The sequence below is a fragment of the Ceratotherium simum genome, chromosome 33, assembly GCF_057802395.1.
Source record: "Ceratotherium simum simum isolate JZ-2026a chromosome 33, ASM5780239v1, whole genome shotgun sequence".
NCBI lineage: Eukaryota > Metazoa > Chordata > Mammalia > Perissodactyla > Rhinocerotidae > Ceratotherium > Ceratotherium simum.
This window is the reverse complement of record NC_141932.1, coordinates 1463292-1480765: the sequence shown is the minus strand read 5'-3', so window position 1 is coordinate 1480765 and position 17474 is coordinate 1463292. Positions and strand designations below refer to the sequence as shown.

The following is a 17474-nucleotide window of genomic DNA, read 5'->3' as shown; positions in this document are numbered from 1 at the left end:
GTGCAGCCACTATGGTAAACAGTATGGAGATTCCTCAAAAAACTAAGAATAGAACTACCATATTATCCAGCTATTCCACTGCTGGGTATTTATCCAAAGAGCATGAAAACATGAATGCATAAACATACATGCACCCTATGTTCATTGCAGCATTATTCACCATAGCCGAGACTTGGAAGCAACATAGGTGCCCATCATGGGACGAATGGATAAAGAAGATGTGGTATATATACACAATGGAATACTACTCAGCCATAAGAAACGATGAAATCCAGCCATTTGTGACAACATGGATGGACCTTGAGGGTATCATGCTAAGCAAAATAAGTCAGAGGGAGAAAGTCAAATAGCATACGATCTCACTCATAAGTAGAAGATACAAACAACAATCACATAGAGACAGAGATTGGATTGGTGGTTACCAGAGGGGAACGAGGGAGGGAGGAGGGCGAAAGGGATGATTAGGCACATGTGTGTGGTGATGGATTGTAATTAGTCTTTGGGTGGTGAACATGAATCTACACAGAAATCAAAATACAATGATGTACACCTGAAATTTATATGTTATAAACCAATGTTACCACAATAAAACAAAATTTACGTGGAAATTTTTGTTCAAATACATGAGAACAAATTTAACACCAATGCTTTCAGCCTCTGCTGGATGCCTACAGTTGCGTGATTTTAGCTGGTGAGACGTGCTCTTCGAGATCCAGCCCAGAATCTGTGGCAGGGAGACAATAAATAGGCAGCTGTTTTCTTCTGCAAAACATTAGTGCTAATTGTACTTTTTGTTATTACAGAACATACCAAATACGGGCAACTGAAATATGGGCAACTGAAATATGATAGTTATTTCAGTAGATCCTAATTTATATGCACTGGAAAACCTCAGAAACTAGGGGCTAAGAATTGCTCCTCCATTAAATATGGGTGATAATACTGAAAATGTCTAGAGCATAACATTTTAAACTATAAATATGCTCCCTTTGAATGTTTTCAAATTTATTGAAATACTTCAATCACTTTTTTTGGGGAGTGAGGAAGATTGGCCCTGAGCTAACATCTGTTGTCAATCTTCCTCTTTTTGCTGAGGAACATTGGCCCTGAGCTAACACCTGTGCCCATCTTCCTCTATTTTTTTGTATGTGGGATGCTGCGACAGCATAGCTTGATGTGCAGTGCTCAAATCTACTCCCAGGATCTGAACCCATGAACCCCAGGCCGCTGAAGCACAGCGTGCAAACTTAACCATTATGCCACTGGGCCAGCCCCTCCAATCACTTTATAGGACCCCAAGCTATGAATGTTGGATTACTTACGGCTTTTCTGTCAAGAACAAAGATAGAAACTTTCAGAAAGTTCATAAGGAAAACAGGCTTTGACTCCAAAATAAAATGTTGGCAAACTGCATCTCAACTGTAATTTAATTCACATTCTTTCTGATCCTTTGTGAGAAAAATATCTTCAAAGTTTGATTTTTTCTTCCAGAACTTCCGGTATTTCAAATATCTTCCCTTTGTGTTTCTCGAACAATTTAAGTATTTAACTGAATTATTGCCAATTTACAGAATATCTCTTATGTCTTCAATGAAATTTTTGGCTTCAGGGGTATGAGCGTGTATCAAAACATCAAAACGTACATCTTAAATATGTGCAGTTTATATGTTAAGTCCGTTATACCTCAATTATACAAATATTCAAAACTTGTCACTTCCTAACCATTTTACTATGTTTTATTATCATCTCTATGTTCTTGAGGTTATTCACAGCTACTGGATCATTATGGTGCAAATAGAATGATGTGCCATTGGCAACTCTTCCCAACTCCATGTTCAGTGACATCATGTAACTGGCCATGTGAGAGTATTTACACCAGGGAAATTGGAAAAAACTACAGTAGAACCAAGATTTAATTAATTATATTATTGAAAGTCTAGACTTGAGAATATGTGAATCATGCAGATTAAACTTAAAAGTGTATGGTGTATATGGTTGTTACATTGCACATAACACACAAAAAATTGAGGAACAAAAATGAACTATTTATTCATTAATAAAAAGGGAAATAGCCACAATTTATATAAAAAAAAAATAGACAAAAGATTTGAACAGATATTTTATGGAAGATATATAGATGGCAGACAAACTCATGGAAAAAATGCTCAATATCATGAATCCTTAGGGAAATGCAATTAAAACTACAGCTTGCTTATTAAAAGGGTAAATTCAAAGGACTGACCATACCAAGTATTACCAAGGATGTGGAAGAAGGGGAACTTGCACACACCCTGGTGGGAATGCAAAGGTGCACAACCATTTTAGATCACAGTTCAGCAGTTTCTTAATAACTTCAACATTCAGCTATCCTAAGACTCAGGCATTGTACTTTCAGTTACTAACACAAGAGAAGTGAACCATACATACACACCGATAGAGTATCATACACAAATGTTCTAGCAGCTCTATTTTCAATAGCAAAAACTGGAAGTAAACCAAATGCCCATAAACAGATGAATGGATAAACAAATGTTATATCCATAAAAAAGATCCTACTCACAATAAAAAGTATGAACTACTCAAATAAGTATCATTGATGCATCTCAAAATAATTATGAACCATGAATGAAACCAGAAAAAAATAAACATTTTATGAATCGAATCATAAAATTCTAGAAAATACAAACTCATCTATTATAAATAAACGTAAATCAGAGGTTGCCTAGAGGCCTGGGGATAAGAAGGACAGATTATATAATGGCATGAGGTAAATTAGGGGCGATGCACATGTTCACTATCATGATTAGGCTGAGGTTTCATGGGTTTATATATGTATATCAAAATGAAACAAATTGTATACTTCAAATAGGTGCAGTATATTGCATGTCAACTATACCTGAATAAAACTTTACAAAATCCTTCAAAAGAAAAATCTAGATCTCCTACTCTTTTCAGAAAATCAGGTTTAGCAATCCAATATTGACTCTTTCCTGATGACCTTGGAGGAGCAGCCTTGCCTCAGTGGTAGCAAATATTGTTGAGCAATCAAGTCCGTTTTCACCTGAGTCAAAACGAATGCTGTCCAGCTCACAGAGCCACATCACTGGACTATAGGATCTCATTTCAATCTATGCTTGTTTTCCTGCCTGTGTAGCAATGGCCTTTCAGTGAACATCCCAGAAAGGCTAAGGGAATCCACAAAACCAACAGCTTTATTTTCTTTGACGACCTCAACTACAAAAGATACACATGCCTGGAGGTCCTGAGAATTTCTGTGCACACAGTTAACAGTCACAGTAACTGGAGTATTTTTTGATATAATTTTAGAAGGGACACGTTCCATCTACTGCAGTCTCCTCCACTCCAGTGTTACTGTACCAATTATGGTTCCCCCAAGACCCTGGAGTCTTACAGTGACAGTAGCCTAGTGAATTCTGGGTATCAGGACACACGGCTCCTTACAGGACCTGGGGTAGAGATTCCCCAGAGAGATTCCCCTCAACATGCTGAGCATTATGTGATAGCCACCAGAAACAAGAAGAACAATTCATGTTGTTCCCAGAAGCAGTGGAGGTTGTCACAACTTTGTGACTCCTCAGGGTGTTCTCTGACCCCACAAAACAACCTGACCCCCAGTCCACAAATTAGGATCACAAAGCCCTGCAGTCTTTCCTAGGAGATCTTGAGTACCAATGTAAATTAAGCCAAAAATGGAAGGAGAGGTATATTTTTCCATCATACTGTTGTCTCTGAGGCACACAAAGCATTGGACCACCACAAAAGGTGTTCACTCCTTAATGCTGGCAGAGCCCAATTGTTTTCAAAACACCTCACACAGTGAATAGAACCCCAAGATCAAAGGTGGCATAAACAATAATGTCTTTATTACTGAAAAAACAAAGCAATACGAGGCAGGCAGTTCCCAGGTTGGTGACTTGGGGGCTGGGAAAACCCAAGATAAGTGTCACGTGAAACAGACATGTCCTTGAAAATGTAGTCCTTATTGAAAAGTCACCAAGAGAATTCAGGATATCTTCTAGCAATTGGGGAGGGGATAGAGGCCAGTTTCCCTGAGCACACTGGGGTGGTAACCGATGCACACTGTGTGGACCTGTCAGGTGGCAGAGGTGGAACAAATTCTGCCATAGAAACTGGCAGTGATATAAATCTGGCAAGAGCCCTGGGCAGGTTAGAAAGTGTAACAGCTCCTTAAAGATTCCCACGTGTCAAAAACTTAAGCAGAATCTCCTCACTGTCGATTTTCAAATGTACTGGCTTTAACTAATGTAGATGGCTCCCTCATAAGTTCTGTCCTCTAGTGTAATTATATTAAAAGGAAACTGCACATCCTCTGTACATCTAAAGCTTTTCTCCAGTGTGAAGTCTCTGGTGTAGAATGAGGTCAGATTTGCAGCTAAAGGATTTCCCACATTCACTGCACTCATAACGCCTTTTTCCAGTGTGAACTCTCCGGTGTTGAACGAGGCTGGAGCTTTGGCTAAAGGATTTTCCACATTCCCCACACTCATAAGGCCTTTCTCCAGTGTGAACTCTCAGGTGTTTAACAAGGTTAGATTTGCAGCTAAAAGATTTCCCACATTCACTGCACTCAATAGGTCTTTCTCCAGTGTGGACTCTCCAGTGGTTCTTGAGGTTAGAGCTATGGCTAAAGGATTTTCCACATTCCCCACACTCATAAGGCCTTTCTCCTGTGTGGACTTTCCGATGTGAACTGAAGCTGGAGCTTTGCTTAAAGGATTTCCCGCATTTACTGCACTCATAAGGCCTTTCTCCAGTGTGTAGTCTCCTGTGGTGAATGAGGCTGGAGCTTCGGCTAAAGGATTTTCCACATTCACTGCAATGATGAGGCCTTTCTCCAGTATGAACTCTCTGGTGGTAAATGAGGCTGAAGTTTTGGCTAAAGGATTTCCCACATTCACTGCACTCATAAGGCCTTTCTCCAGTGTGAACTCTCTGATGCTGAATGAGGTTGGACCTTTGGCTAAAAGATTTTCCACATTCCCTGCACTCATAAGGCTTTTCTCCAGTGTGAACTTTCCTATGGCTATTGAGGCTGTAGCTTTGGCTAAAGGATTTCCCACATTCACCACACTCATAAGGCCTTTCTCCAGTGTGAACTCTCCGATGTATAACGAAGCTGGAGTAGTAAGTAAAAAATTTTCCACATTCATTGCATTCATAAGGCCTTTCTCCACTGTGAACTTTCTGGTGCTGAATGAGGTTACATCTTCGGGTGCAGGCTTTTCCACATTTGCTGCACTCATAAAGCCCTTCTCTGGTGAGGACTCTCTGGTCCTGCTCAAGTGTGTCTGTGTAGCTGAAGGCTGTCTTGCATTCTCCCCAGTTGTGATGACTTTTTCCACTGTGACAGCCAGACTCATACTCATTATTGTTTGGCTTCTCCCCAGTGTGAGTGAGATGTTGATAGATAAACCCTATGCTGGCTAAAAAGTCCTTCCCAATCTCCTCACATGTAAGGGACTTCCCTGATACATGGACTGTGCAGCTCTTTATAAACGAAGCTCTGTCCACATAACTTCTGAAGGGTTTCTCTCTAATGTGCTGCCCCTGTTGAAGGTTGGCAGCAACACAGAATTGTTTCCCACATGTGTATGTTTTCTGCCTAAGATATGTTCTCTGGTACTCAGCCATGTGCAAAGTGTCTCTCAAGATCGGGCCACACATCTCAAAGGGCTGGGCCTCCTGGGATGATGAACCTGCCTTAAGAGTCCTGACTTGTGACACTCCTTGTACACAAATGCTCTGTTCAGAAGGTGCATGTCCATCTTCCACTCTATGCCAACAACCTGAAAGCAAAGAAGTGACGGTGAAGAACACATTGATTTTACTGGGAGAGGGAAAAACCATCAGAAATGCACATGTGACAGGTTCAAGAACAAGTCCTTGGGATTGTTTTCAGTAAAACGGAGTTGGGGTCTGACTGAGGAAGCAGTTGTGCACTACTGGGTCCCTAAAGTCACAGAATCGGACAGGCCTACCAGGCAGAGGACAGAAAGCAAAGGTGTGTAGCCCGGGGTGAAAGGCACATTCTAGAACTCACACTTCTGTCAATGGCTTTTAGCAGCACTACATCTGCTAGTGACATGTGATGCTGTGCAGAAGTCTATGTCCAGGCCCAGGAAAATCTGACTGGAACAAAATAACAGGTGTTCAAGGATTATTAAAAGACATGGGCACATTTCAGGATGCAACAATGTTGGAGAGCACTGTGGAGGGCATAGTGTGAGAAGTAAGTGAGATAAGCAGTCTGGAGAGTGGGGATTAGCGCTGAGCTGGAGTCAGAATAAAAATGACTAGTAGAAAGAACAAATTGGCACAGTGTCAAGAAAGGAGAAGGGAAGACAGAAGTGAGGTGTGGCCACTGGCAGTGGCACCAAAACACAAGTCAGGCAGGACAGGGGCCAGCCCCATGGCTTAATGGTTAAGTGTGCACGCTCCACTACTGGCAGCCCAGGTTCGGATCCCAGGCACGCACCGACGCACCGCTTGTCCAGCCATGCTGAGGCAGCGTCCCACATACAGCAACTAGAAAGATGTGCAACTATGACATACATCTATCTACTAGGGCTTTGGGGAGAAAAAGGGAAAAAAAGGAGGAGGATTGACAATAGATGTTAGCTCAGGGCCGGTCTTCCTCAGCAGAAAGAGAAGGATTGACATGGATGTTAGCTCAGGACTGATGTTCCTCACAAAAAAAAAAAAAGGCAGGACAAGTTCCTGGGATGATATGAATACAGCCCTGATGTCATGTTCTCCCCCCCGTCGCCACTTACCTGGGTCAGGCCCCTTGTGAGCCCATCCCACTGATACTGGAGTCATGTCCATCCTGTGAAGCACAGAGGACTCTTTCTCTATGCCCAGCTGAGCCATTGCATGGGGCCTGGAGGATCCAAATCCTAAGGGAAAGACAGGACAGGTCAGTGGCCAGTACTGGACCAGAACAACTCAGCACACAACAGATCACAACAAAGATATTTTAATAGTATATGAAGCACTTCCAAGCACAGCTACAGGAAAGATGGCAGATTATAAACACCAGGAATCTGTCTCTCCGCCTGGACAACAGTGCACTGGCAGAATCAATCTAATGTAATTATTTTACAACTCTTGAGTCTACTAAAGGCTGGCAACATGCTAAATTGATTTAATTTTGGTCAATTTCAGCTCTTACCATGGTACTGGTTATACATCCCCCAACTCACCCAATTCCCTAACTCTAAGCCCCAGGGCAGGCAACCATGCACATGTTCCTGGAGCAGCTTGCAGGAGCCAGGGTGCGCAATAAGGACCCTATCTTCTAAATATCAGGGACCTGTGCTCTGATTTCAGAGGACGTAAAGGGCAAGCATCTATCCCCTCCACCTCCTCTCCCTTAATTTTTCTTTTATTCCACTTTTGGGAGCGATAAATTCAACAACTATGATAATCAAAACCAATCATTTATATGGCGGAATTTAGAAAGTCACCCTGCATGCCCAGGGAAAGTCGCAGGGTCAGAATACCCGTCTAAAGACCTTATGTTTACAGCTCACATTAATCTCCAGCACAGAGACACCTTAGGACCATTAAAAAAACAAACAACAAAACCCAACAGCAAACCGTAAGAAGGGGAGAGGATTGGATTTCTTGAGTTACCACATCACAAGACACAAATGTCCAGTTTTCAACCAAAAATCACAGGACATAAAGAGCAACAGGAAAGTATGGCCCATTCTAAGGAAAAACCTAGATCAAGAGAAACTGTAGAGTGACATCAACATCACGGCGGAGTGAGTAGTTTCCTTTGTTTCTCCCCTCTAAGTTACAACTAAATGGACATTTATTAACCAACAGAGGATTGCCGACTGAGCACAATAGGATGCCTGAGAGATCCATGCAGCCATACATCTGAACGTGGGTGGACTGGATCCCTGGGAAGCAGTGGAATTGGGTGAGCGGACCCCTCTCCCTCCCCAGTAGCAGTGATCCAGGTCACAGGTCCTCACACAGTGGTCAGCGTGACTGTAAGAGGAGACTGGGGCAGCCCAGACTGCATGCTAATGCTTCCAGATTGGTGGCCCAGCCCATGGGAGTGCCCACTGTGCCATGGAAGCCCCACCCATGGGAATGCTCCTCGCCAAGTGGTGGCAGCTCAGCCTGCAAGAGAGACCCCACTCACCAAGTGCAGGAGCTCAGCTGAGCTGCTCACAAGTGCAGAGCTGGCCCCCACACTAAAGAAAGCGCCTCTGCCCTCCTGGCAAGTACAGCAGCTCAGACACTCCCCTGCCAAGTGCAGTGGTCCCACCTGCATGAGAGCAACCCAGAGGGGAGCACAGAGGCCCCACCAACACGTGCGTGCATGACCCGCCAAACAGCTGTGGCCAGGGCACACAAACACAGAGCAGCCCTACTGGCACAACTTCCAGCAGACGAGGCGAGATCAGAAAACACAGCTCTTGCCCCCCACAGTGGTGGCAGGTGGAATCTGTGACGTGATACTACCACAAAAGCACCAGCAAAGGATCAGTTCATTAAACACCATGCAGAACTACAGAAACACTTCAGAGCAGAAGAAAAATGACATTTCCAGAAATCAATTCTGAATGCACAGAAATTTAGAATCTAAATGAAAAAGAATTCAAAATAGTTGTCATAAAGTAACTCAAGAATTTACAAGAAAACTCAGAAAGACAGTTCAATGAGCTCAGAAATAAAATTAATGAGCAGAAGGAATACTTCACCAGAGAGATTGAACCTCTAAAAAAAAACTAAACAGAAGAACAAAATTAATGATTAAAAATAATCTAGAAACCACAAAAAACAGAGCTGATATCATGGAAGACAAAATTAGTGATTTAGAGAATAGAAATACACAAATACTTCAGATAGATGAGGAGAGAGAACTAAGATTTAAAAAAAGTGAAAAAATTATTCGAGAAATATCTGACAAGTAGAAAAAGAAATATAAACATTATGGGGATTCCAGAGGGAGAAGAGAGGGATAAAGGAGCAGAAAGCTTGTTCAAAGAAATAATGGCTGAGAACTTCCCAAACCTGGGGAAGAAACTGGACTTACCAGTACATGAAGCCAATACGTCTAATGACATCAATGCAAAAAGATCTTCTCCATGGCATATACTATTAAAACTGGCAAAAATCAATGACAAAGAAAGAATATGAAGGGCCGCAAGGGAGAAGAAAACAACCTAAAAGAAACCCCTACCAGGCTTTCAGTGGATTTCTCAGCAGAAACCTTATAGGCTAGGAGAGAATGGAATGATATATTCAAAATACTGAAAGACATAAAATTTCAGCCAAGAGCCAAGAACACTCTATCCAGGGAAACTATCCTTCAGATACGATAGAGAAACAAAAGCTTTCCCAGATAAACAAAAGCTGAGGGAGTTAATCAACACTAGGCCTGCCTTACAAGACACGTTGGAAGGAGCCCTCCCACCTGAAACTAAAAAGCAAAGGTTTACAAAACCTTGAGCAAGCCAATAAACAGACAGACAGAATCAGAAAGTTGAAGCTCCATATCAGAAGAGGTTAGTAAACAATTATAACGTAAAAGATAATGGGAAGGAAAGCATCACACATAACTATAAACACAATAATTTAATCACAAACTCACAACAGAAAGAAAAGGACAATTTATGACAACAAAAACTCAGAGGGGAAGAGGAAAGGGATGGAAAGTGCTTAGACTAATGGAAATAAGAGACTATCAGAAAATGGACTATCTCATCTTTGAGATCTTTCATACAAAAATCATGGTAACCACTAAACAAAAAAATCAGAGCACAGTCACAAATCATAAATAAAGAAAAAACTGAGAAAACCATTAGAGAAAACCACAAAACTGAAATGGCAGTGAAAAATACAAGGGAAAAGAAATAATAGAAATACGGAAGAACGCAAAACTAGAGATAAAATGGCAGTATTAAGCCCTCATATATCAATAATCACTATAAATGTAAATGGATTGAATTCTCCAGTCAAAAGACAGAGTGGCTGGATGGATTAAAAAACAAGACCCAACAATATGCTGCCTCCAGGAAACACATCTCAGCTCTAAAGACAAACATAAGCTGACAGTGAAGGGATGGAAGACTATACTCCAAGCTAATGGCAAACAAAAGAAAACAGGTGTTGCCATACTTAGACAAAGTACATTTCAAGATAAAAAAGACAATGAGTGACAAAGAGGAGCAGTATATAATGATAAAAGGGACATTCCACCAAGAGGACATAACACTTATGAACATATATGCACGTAACACAGAACCACCAAAGTATATGAAGCAACTATTAACGTACCTAAAGAGAGAAACTGACAACAACACAATAATAGTAGGGGACCTCAACACCCCACTTACATCAATGGATAGATCAACCAGACAGAAAATCAACAAGGAAACAGAGACCTTAAATGAAATACTAGACCAGATGGACTTAATAGATATATATAGAACGTTCCATCCAAAAATAGCAGAATACACATTCTTCTCAAGTGCACATGGTACATTCTCAAAGATAGACCATATGCTGGGAAATGAGACAAGCCTCAATAAATTTAAGAAGACTGAAATCATATCAAGCATCTTTTCCAACCACAACACTATGAAACTAGAAATCAACTACAACAAAAAGGCTGAGAAAGTCACAAATATGTGGAGACTAAACAACATGCTACTGAGCAATCAGGGGATCAATGATGAAATCGAACGAGGAATCAAAAATACCTGGAGACAAATGAAAATGAAAACACAACATAGCAACTCTTATGGGATGCAGCAAAAGCGGTCCCAAGAGGAAAATTTATTGCAATACAGAACTACCTCGACAAACAAGAAAAATCTCAAGTAATCTTAAACTACACCTAACAGAACTAGAAAAAGAAGAACAAACAAAGCCCAAAGTCCGCAGATGGAGGAAAATAATAAAAATTAGAGCAGAAATAAATGAAATAGAGACTAAAAAAAACAATAGAAAGGATCAATGAAACTAGGAGCTGCCTGTTTGAGAAGATAAACAAAACTGACAAACCCTTAGACAGAAGCACTAAGGAAAAAAGAGAAGCCTCAAATAAATAAAACTAAAAATGAAAGAGGAGAAATTACAAGGGAAACCACAGAAATACAAAGGATTATAAGAAAATACTATGAAAAACTATATGCCAAAATGGATAACCAAGGAAAAAATGGACAAATTCTTAGACTCATGCAACCTCCCAAAACTAAATCAAGAAGAAATAGAGAATCTGAATAGACCAATCTTAAGTAAAGAGATTGAAACAGTAATCAAAAACCTCCCAAAATATAGAAGTTCAGGGCCAGATGGCTTCTCTGGAAAATTCTACCAAACATTCGAAAATTTAATACTTATCCTTCTCTAACTATTCCAAAAAATTGAAGAAGAGGGAATGCTTCCTAACTCATTCGATGAGGTCAACATCACCGTGATACCAAAACCTGACAAGGACAACACAAAGAAGGAAAACTACAGGCCAATATCGCTGATGAACACAGATGCAAAAATCCTCAACAAAATATTGGCAAATTGAATACAACAATACATTAAAAGGATCATACACCATGATCAAGTGGGATTTATACCAGGAACACAGAGAGGGTTCAACATCTGCAAATCAATCAATGTGATACACCACATTAATACAACGAGGAATAAAAATCACATGATCATTTCAATAAATGCAGAGCAAGTAATTGACAAGATCAAACACCCGTTTATGATAAAAACTGTCAACAAAATGGGTATAGAGGTAACTCAACTTAATAAAGGCCATATATGACAAACCCACAGCCAACATTATACTTAATGGTGAAAAACTAAAAGCCATCCCTCAGAGAACAGGAAAAAGACAAGGGTAGCTACTCTCACCACTCCTATTCAACGTAGTACTGGAGGTTTTGCTAGATCAATTAGGCATGAAAAAGAAAATAAAAGGTATCCAAACTGGAAAAGAAAAAATAAAACTCTTGTTGTTTGTGGACAACATGATTCTATAGATAGAACACCCTAAAGAAGCCACCAGAAAGCTATTAGAAATAATCAACAACTACAGCAAAGTTGCAGAATACAAAATCAATCTACAAAAATCAGTTGCATTTCAATACACTAACAACGAACTAGCAGAAAGAGAAGTCAAGAATACAATCCCATTTACAACTGCTAACAAAAAGAATAAAATATCTAGGTAGAAATTTAACCAAGGAGGTGAAAGAGCTATACACTGAAAACTGTAAGACATTACTGAAAGAAACTGAAAAAGACTCAAGGAAATGGAAAGATATTCCATGCTCATGGATTGGAAGAATAAACCTAGTTAAAATGTCCATATTACCTAAAGAAACCTACAGATTCACTGTAATCCCAATCAGAATCTCAATGACGTTCTTCACGGAAATAGAACAAAGAATTCTAAAATTCATATGGGGCAACTAAAGACCCTGAATAGCCAAAGCAACCCTGAGAAAAAAGAACCAAGCTAGAGGCATCGTAACCCCTGACTTCGAAATATACTACAAAGCTATAATAATCAAAACAGCATGGTACTGGCACAAAAACAGATCAATGGAACAGAATTGAAAACCCAGAAATAAAACCACATATTTCTGGACAGCTAATGTTTGACAAAGGAGCCAAGAACACACAATGGAGAAAGGAAAGTCTCTTCAATAAGTGGTGTTGGGAAAACGACAGCCACATGCAAAAGAATGAAAGTTGACCATTATGTTACACCACACACAAAAATTAACTCAAAATGGATTAAAGACTTGAAAGTAACACCTAAAACTATAAAACTCCTAGAAGAAAAGATAGGCAGTACACTCTTTAACATCAGTCTCAGCAGCATCTTTTCGAATACCATGTCTACTCAGGCAAGGGAAACAAAAGAAAAAATAAACAAATGGCACTACATCAGACTAAAAAGCTTCTGCAAGGCAAAGGAAATCATGAACAAAATGAAAAGCCAACCCAACAACTGGGAGAAAATATTTACAAATCACATATCTTACAAAGGGTTAATCTCCAAAATATATAAAGAACTCATATGACTCAACAACAAAAAGACAAACAACCTGATGAAAAAATGGGCAGAAGATATGAACAGACATTTTTCCAAAGAAAATATACAGATGGCCAACAGGTACACAAAAAGATGTTCAACATCACTATTAGGGAAATGTAAATGAAAATTACAAAGAGATATCACCTCACACCCTTCAGAATGTGTGTAATTAACAAGACGAGAAATAATAAGTGTTGGAGAGGATGTGCATACACTGCTGTGGGAATGCAAACTGGTGCAGCTACTATGGAAAATAGTATGGAAATTTCTCAAAAAATTAAAAATAGAAATACCATACAACTCGGCTATCCCACTACTAGGCATTTATCCAAAGAATACGAAATCAACAATACAAAGAGACATATGCACCCCTATGTTCTTTGTAGCACTATACACAATAGCCAAGACATGGAAGCAACCCACATGCCCATTAAATAATGAATGTATAAAGACATGTGGTACATATATACAACACAATACTACTCAGCCATAAAAAAGATAAAATTGTCCCATTTGCAACAACATGGATGGACCTTGATGATATTATGTTAAATGAAATAAGCCAGACAGAGAAAGACGAACACTGTATAATTTCATTTATATGTGGAAGATAAACAAATACATGGATAAAGAGAAATTAGTAGTTACCAGAGGGGAAAGGTTACCACCACCAGAGTGTGGGCAAAGGGGTTAAAGGGGCACATATGTATGGTGAGGGATAAAAACTAGACTACTGCTGGTGAGCACAATGTAGGCTATACAGAAACTGATATATAATAATGTACATCTGAAATTACACAGTGTTATAAACCAATATGACCTCAATAAAGTAAAATTAAAAAAAAAGAGAAACTGTCCTTGAGAAGGACCGATGGTACACTTATGAGACAAAGACTTTAAAAGCACTGTCTAAAAGACGTCGGAGAAGTATATGAAAATGTGGACAAAGTCAAGAAAACGTTGCGCTAACAAAATGAAAATGTCAAGAAAGAGATAGAAAACATAAAAAAAGAACCAAAAAAGAAATTCTGGAGCTGAGAAGTATAGTAACTGAATGAAAAAATTCATTAGAGGGATTCAATAGCAGATTTGAGCAGGCAGAAAAAACAATCAGTGAACTTGAAGATATCAAATCTTACGTAAAAACAAAAAATTCAACAAAACTGAACAGAGCATAAGGATACTATCAGATGGACCAATACAAGCAAAGTGGTAGTTCAGAGAAGACAGATGAAAGGGCAGACAGATTATTTGAAGAAATAATGGCTGAAAACTTGCCAAATGTGATGAAAGACACGAATATTAACATCTAAGAATCTAGGCGAAATACAAGCAGAATAAACTCAGAGACTCACAGTGGCTCACTATAATCAAAGTGTCAAAAGCCAAAAGCAAAGAGAAAATCTTGAAAGCAGCAAGACAGAAGTGACTCATCACATACAAGAGACCCCCAATAACATTATCAGCATATTTTTCATTAGAAACCATGGAGGCCAGAAGGCAGTGGGTTGACAAATTCAAAGTGCTGAAGAAAAAAAAAATGTCAACTAAGAATCCTTTATCAAGCAAAACTATCCCTCAAAAATGGGGAAATTAAGGCATCACAGACAAACACTGAGGAAATTCTTTACTGCTAGACATGTCCTGCAAGAAATACTAAAGGGAGTCCTTCAGGTTAAAATGAAAGGACACTGGATAATAACCGAAAGCCATTTGAAAAAATAAAGATCTCTGATAAAGTTAAAAACATTCACAATTATAAAAGCTGGTTTTATTGTAACTTGATTCTATAATGCTGCTTCTTATTTTCTACATTATTTAAGATATTAATACATGAAAAACAATTATTAGTCTAAGTTTTTGGACACACAACATATAAAGATGTAATTTTGTGACCTTAATAACTGAAAGAGGTGGAGATGAAGCTGTATAGAAGCAGAGATTTTAAAAAAATTATTATTGAAGGTAAGTTTGCATAAATTCAAATTATGTGTTACAATTTTAGCATGATTGTGATGGTTACACAACAATGAGAATGCACTAAATGCAACTTAGATATGATAAATTTCTTGTTAGGTATACTTTACCACAATTAGAAAAAAGGGAAAAGAACCTTAGAGGAGGATCTGGCAAGAACAGTCTTTGAAAGTAGTTACCACGTGGGATCCATTAGGCTGACCTCAAGACTACTGATCCCAAATCCTGCCCTGTGAGGCTTTGGGGAAGCAGGCACTGGGACGATAAGGGAAGAGAAATAGGGATGCACTCAGCCAAGCCCTAGTAACCACAGCACCTACCCAGAGAACAGGGGAAGGAAGCAGTGCCCACGGTTCACAAGCAAGAAAGACACAGCTGCCCCTGGGAAAAACAGAAAGGCAGAGCCTCAACCAGGGCACGGGGGTGGGTGTGAGGGCCTTACCCAACGAAGATGTAAGTGCAAAGTTCTCCAGCATCACATCATGGTACAGCCGTCTCTGAGCCTCATCAAGGAGATCCCATTCCTCCCAGGAGAAATATAGGGCCACATCCTCAAAGGTCACACTTCCCTGCCAGGATAGAGACAATGAAACCATGAATGGCCTCACTCCTGCAGACCCACAATCTATCTCACCACACATCTACCCCATGTCCATCCTCCTCCCAAGATCCCCAAATCAGAGAAGATACCAGACCCTGATGCCATTGGTGTCTGATCTCTCCTCACACTCCCATTAATCACTGTGTTCACCCTGTTTTCCACTCTGCAACCAGGTGGAGCCTGTTAAGACCTAGATAAGATCACCTCCCTCCTCTGATCTAGAGCTCCCATGGTCTCCAGAATAGATGCCTAACTTCACAGGCAGTGGTTCCAAGCCTTACTTCTGCCCCCCGTCCCATCCCCATCCCCATCCCTATTCCCATCCCCACAGTTTGCTCTCACCAGAAAGAAAGGGGACCTGCAATTCCCTGAACCAGCTCTGCCTCACCTCCAGCAGTTCCACATACTGGTACCTGTTCTTGTGATAAGCTTCCACACCTCTTCCCATTGATGGCCCCAAACGGGAACCACAACACATAACCCCTGGCCTAGACTCAGGACCCTGAGCTTGGGGATCCTCCGGGGTCCTCAATCCCAAGGGCTGGGAGAGCAGCAGGTGAAGAGTCTCATGACACCACAAATCTGGAGAAAGTATGGGATGGGACTAGTGAAGGACTGGGACAACCTTCCACTTACCTGTGTAGGTTCCACAAGCACTTCTGCAGCCACGGAAACCTGTGGGAAGAGGCAGGTCTTAGAGGAATGTGACCATGGCGGTGCTCCACGGGCTCTGGCCTTCCCCCTACTCCTGCCAGGCCCCAGAGCCAGGTAACCTCGGGTGGACTGTCTAACCTCTGTGCTGCCCCTTGCCCGTTGTGTGTCCTTGGAATACAACTCAAGTTTCCTCTGCCTTAATGTTTTCGTCGCCCTCTATAGTCTGATCTTCTGCTGAACTTTCTTTGCAGGATTTTTCAAAGCCTCACTCAGATGATGTTTCTTTTTTGCTCAAAATTCTCCACGGCTCCCGGGGCCCTGAGAAGAACAGTGCAACTCCTCAGCCCGCCACTGCAGGTGCGACTCTACCCAAACTGTGTTCCCTGAAACCAACATGGACCCCAATTTTCTCCGATGTTCCCGGCTCAGTCACCCCTCCAGGCTTTTCCCCCGCCGGGCCCTCCCCTGGGACCCTCTCCCACACCCGTCACCCCGGCTCTCAGAAACAGGCCTCACGAGCGCCTCCCCGTCCCGGACACCGGGGCCTGGGCTGCCGGCCCGTGAGCGGTGCCCGCACTCGGGGCTCTAGGGCTGGGCTGGGCTGAGGGCGGGGAGGGCGCGGAGCACGAGCACTGACCTGAGCCGGCTCCCTCCGCGCGGCCGCCGCCATCGGACTCTGGGGGCGGAGCGGGGCCGGGAGCGGCGGGAGAGGAGGGGACCCGGGCACGGCGGTCCCTCTCCCGGCCCTGGCGCGGGTCCCTCGGGCGGCGTCGCCCAGCCTCAGAGCCGCCCTGTGCAGCGGTGACAGCGCCTCCTCTTGTGGCTTCTCTGTCCGCGACCTCGCGCCCCACCTCGCGATCCGAGCCGGAGCTCCTCACCCGGGCCAACGGACCTGACAGCCGCTACAATGACCGCCACGAAAAACGCCGGAGTCCCGCCTCAAGGCTGTTCGCCCTCCCGGAAATGCCCCCTCTCTGGAATTTCATTGGACGAGTGCTGCTGCCGCTCAACGCTTCGCTTTCTGGGTAATGTAGTTCCCGCGGCCTCAAAGGCCTAGAGGCCGCACAGAAAATCTCTTAAAGAAATGGCCTAGCAGCGCTGGTAGGCTGCTGGGAAATGACCTCA

At 41.7% G+C, this 17474-nt stretch overlaps 1 protein-coding gene across 2 annotated transcripts; it reads right to left on the bottom strand.

The window, feature by feature from the left end:
• Positions 1-3862: 3862 nt before the first annotated feature.
• ZNF211 (zinc finger protein 211) lies at positions 3863-17232 on the bottom strand. Of its 2 annotated transcripts, none has more exons than XM_087420983.1 (5): positions 16987-17219; positions 16332-16370; positions 15537-15663; positions 6816-6938; positions 3863-5828 (listed from the first exon to the last, which is right to left on the bottom strand). In XM_087420983.1, the coding sequence occupies exons 1-5, from the start codon at positions 17017-17019 to the stop codon at positions 4360-4362; spliced, it is 1791 nt and encodes a 596-aa protein (XP_087277109.1). In that variant the 5' UTR covers positions 17020-17219; the 3' UTR covers positions 3863-4359. The 2 variants fall into 2 exon arrangements, with proteins under 2 accessions (XP_087277109.1, XP_087277110.1); XM_087420984.1 differs by lacking the exon at positions 3863-5828 and adding an exon at positions 6083-6171 and having other exon boundaries at positions 16987-17232.
• Positions 17233-17474: the final 242 nt, after the last annotated feature.

What these genes read in the sequence shown, in the direction of transcription:
- ZNF211 (XM_087420983.1), bottom strand. Translation starts at nt 17,019, where the DNA reads ATGGCGGCGGCCGCGCGGAGGGAGCCGGCTCAG. An exon ending in TGCACTTACATCTTCGTTGG is followed by an intron (nt 6,939 to 15,536) that starts GTAAGGCCCTCA and finishes TCTTTCCCTTAG; the next exon opens with GATTTGGATCCTCCAGGCCC. An exon ending in TCACAAGGGGCCTGACCCAG is followed by an intron (nt 5,829 to 6,815) that starts GTAAGTGGCGAC and finishes CTTTGCTTTCAG; the next exon opens with GTTGTTGGCATAGAGTGGAA.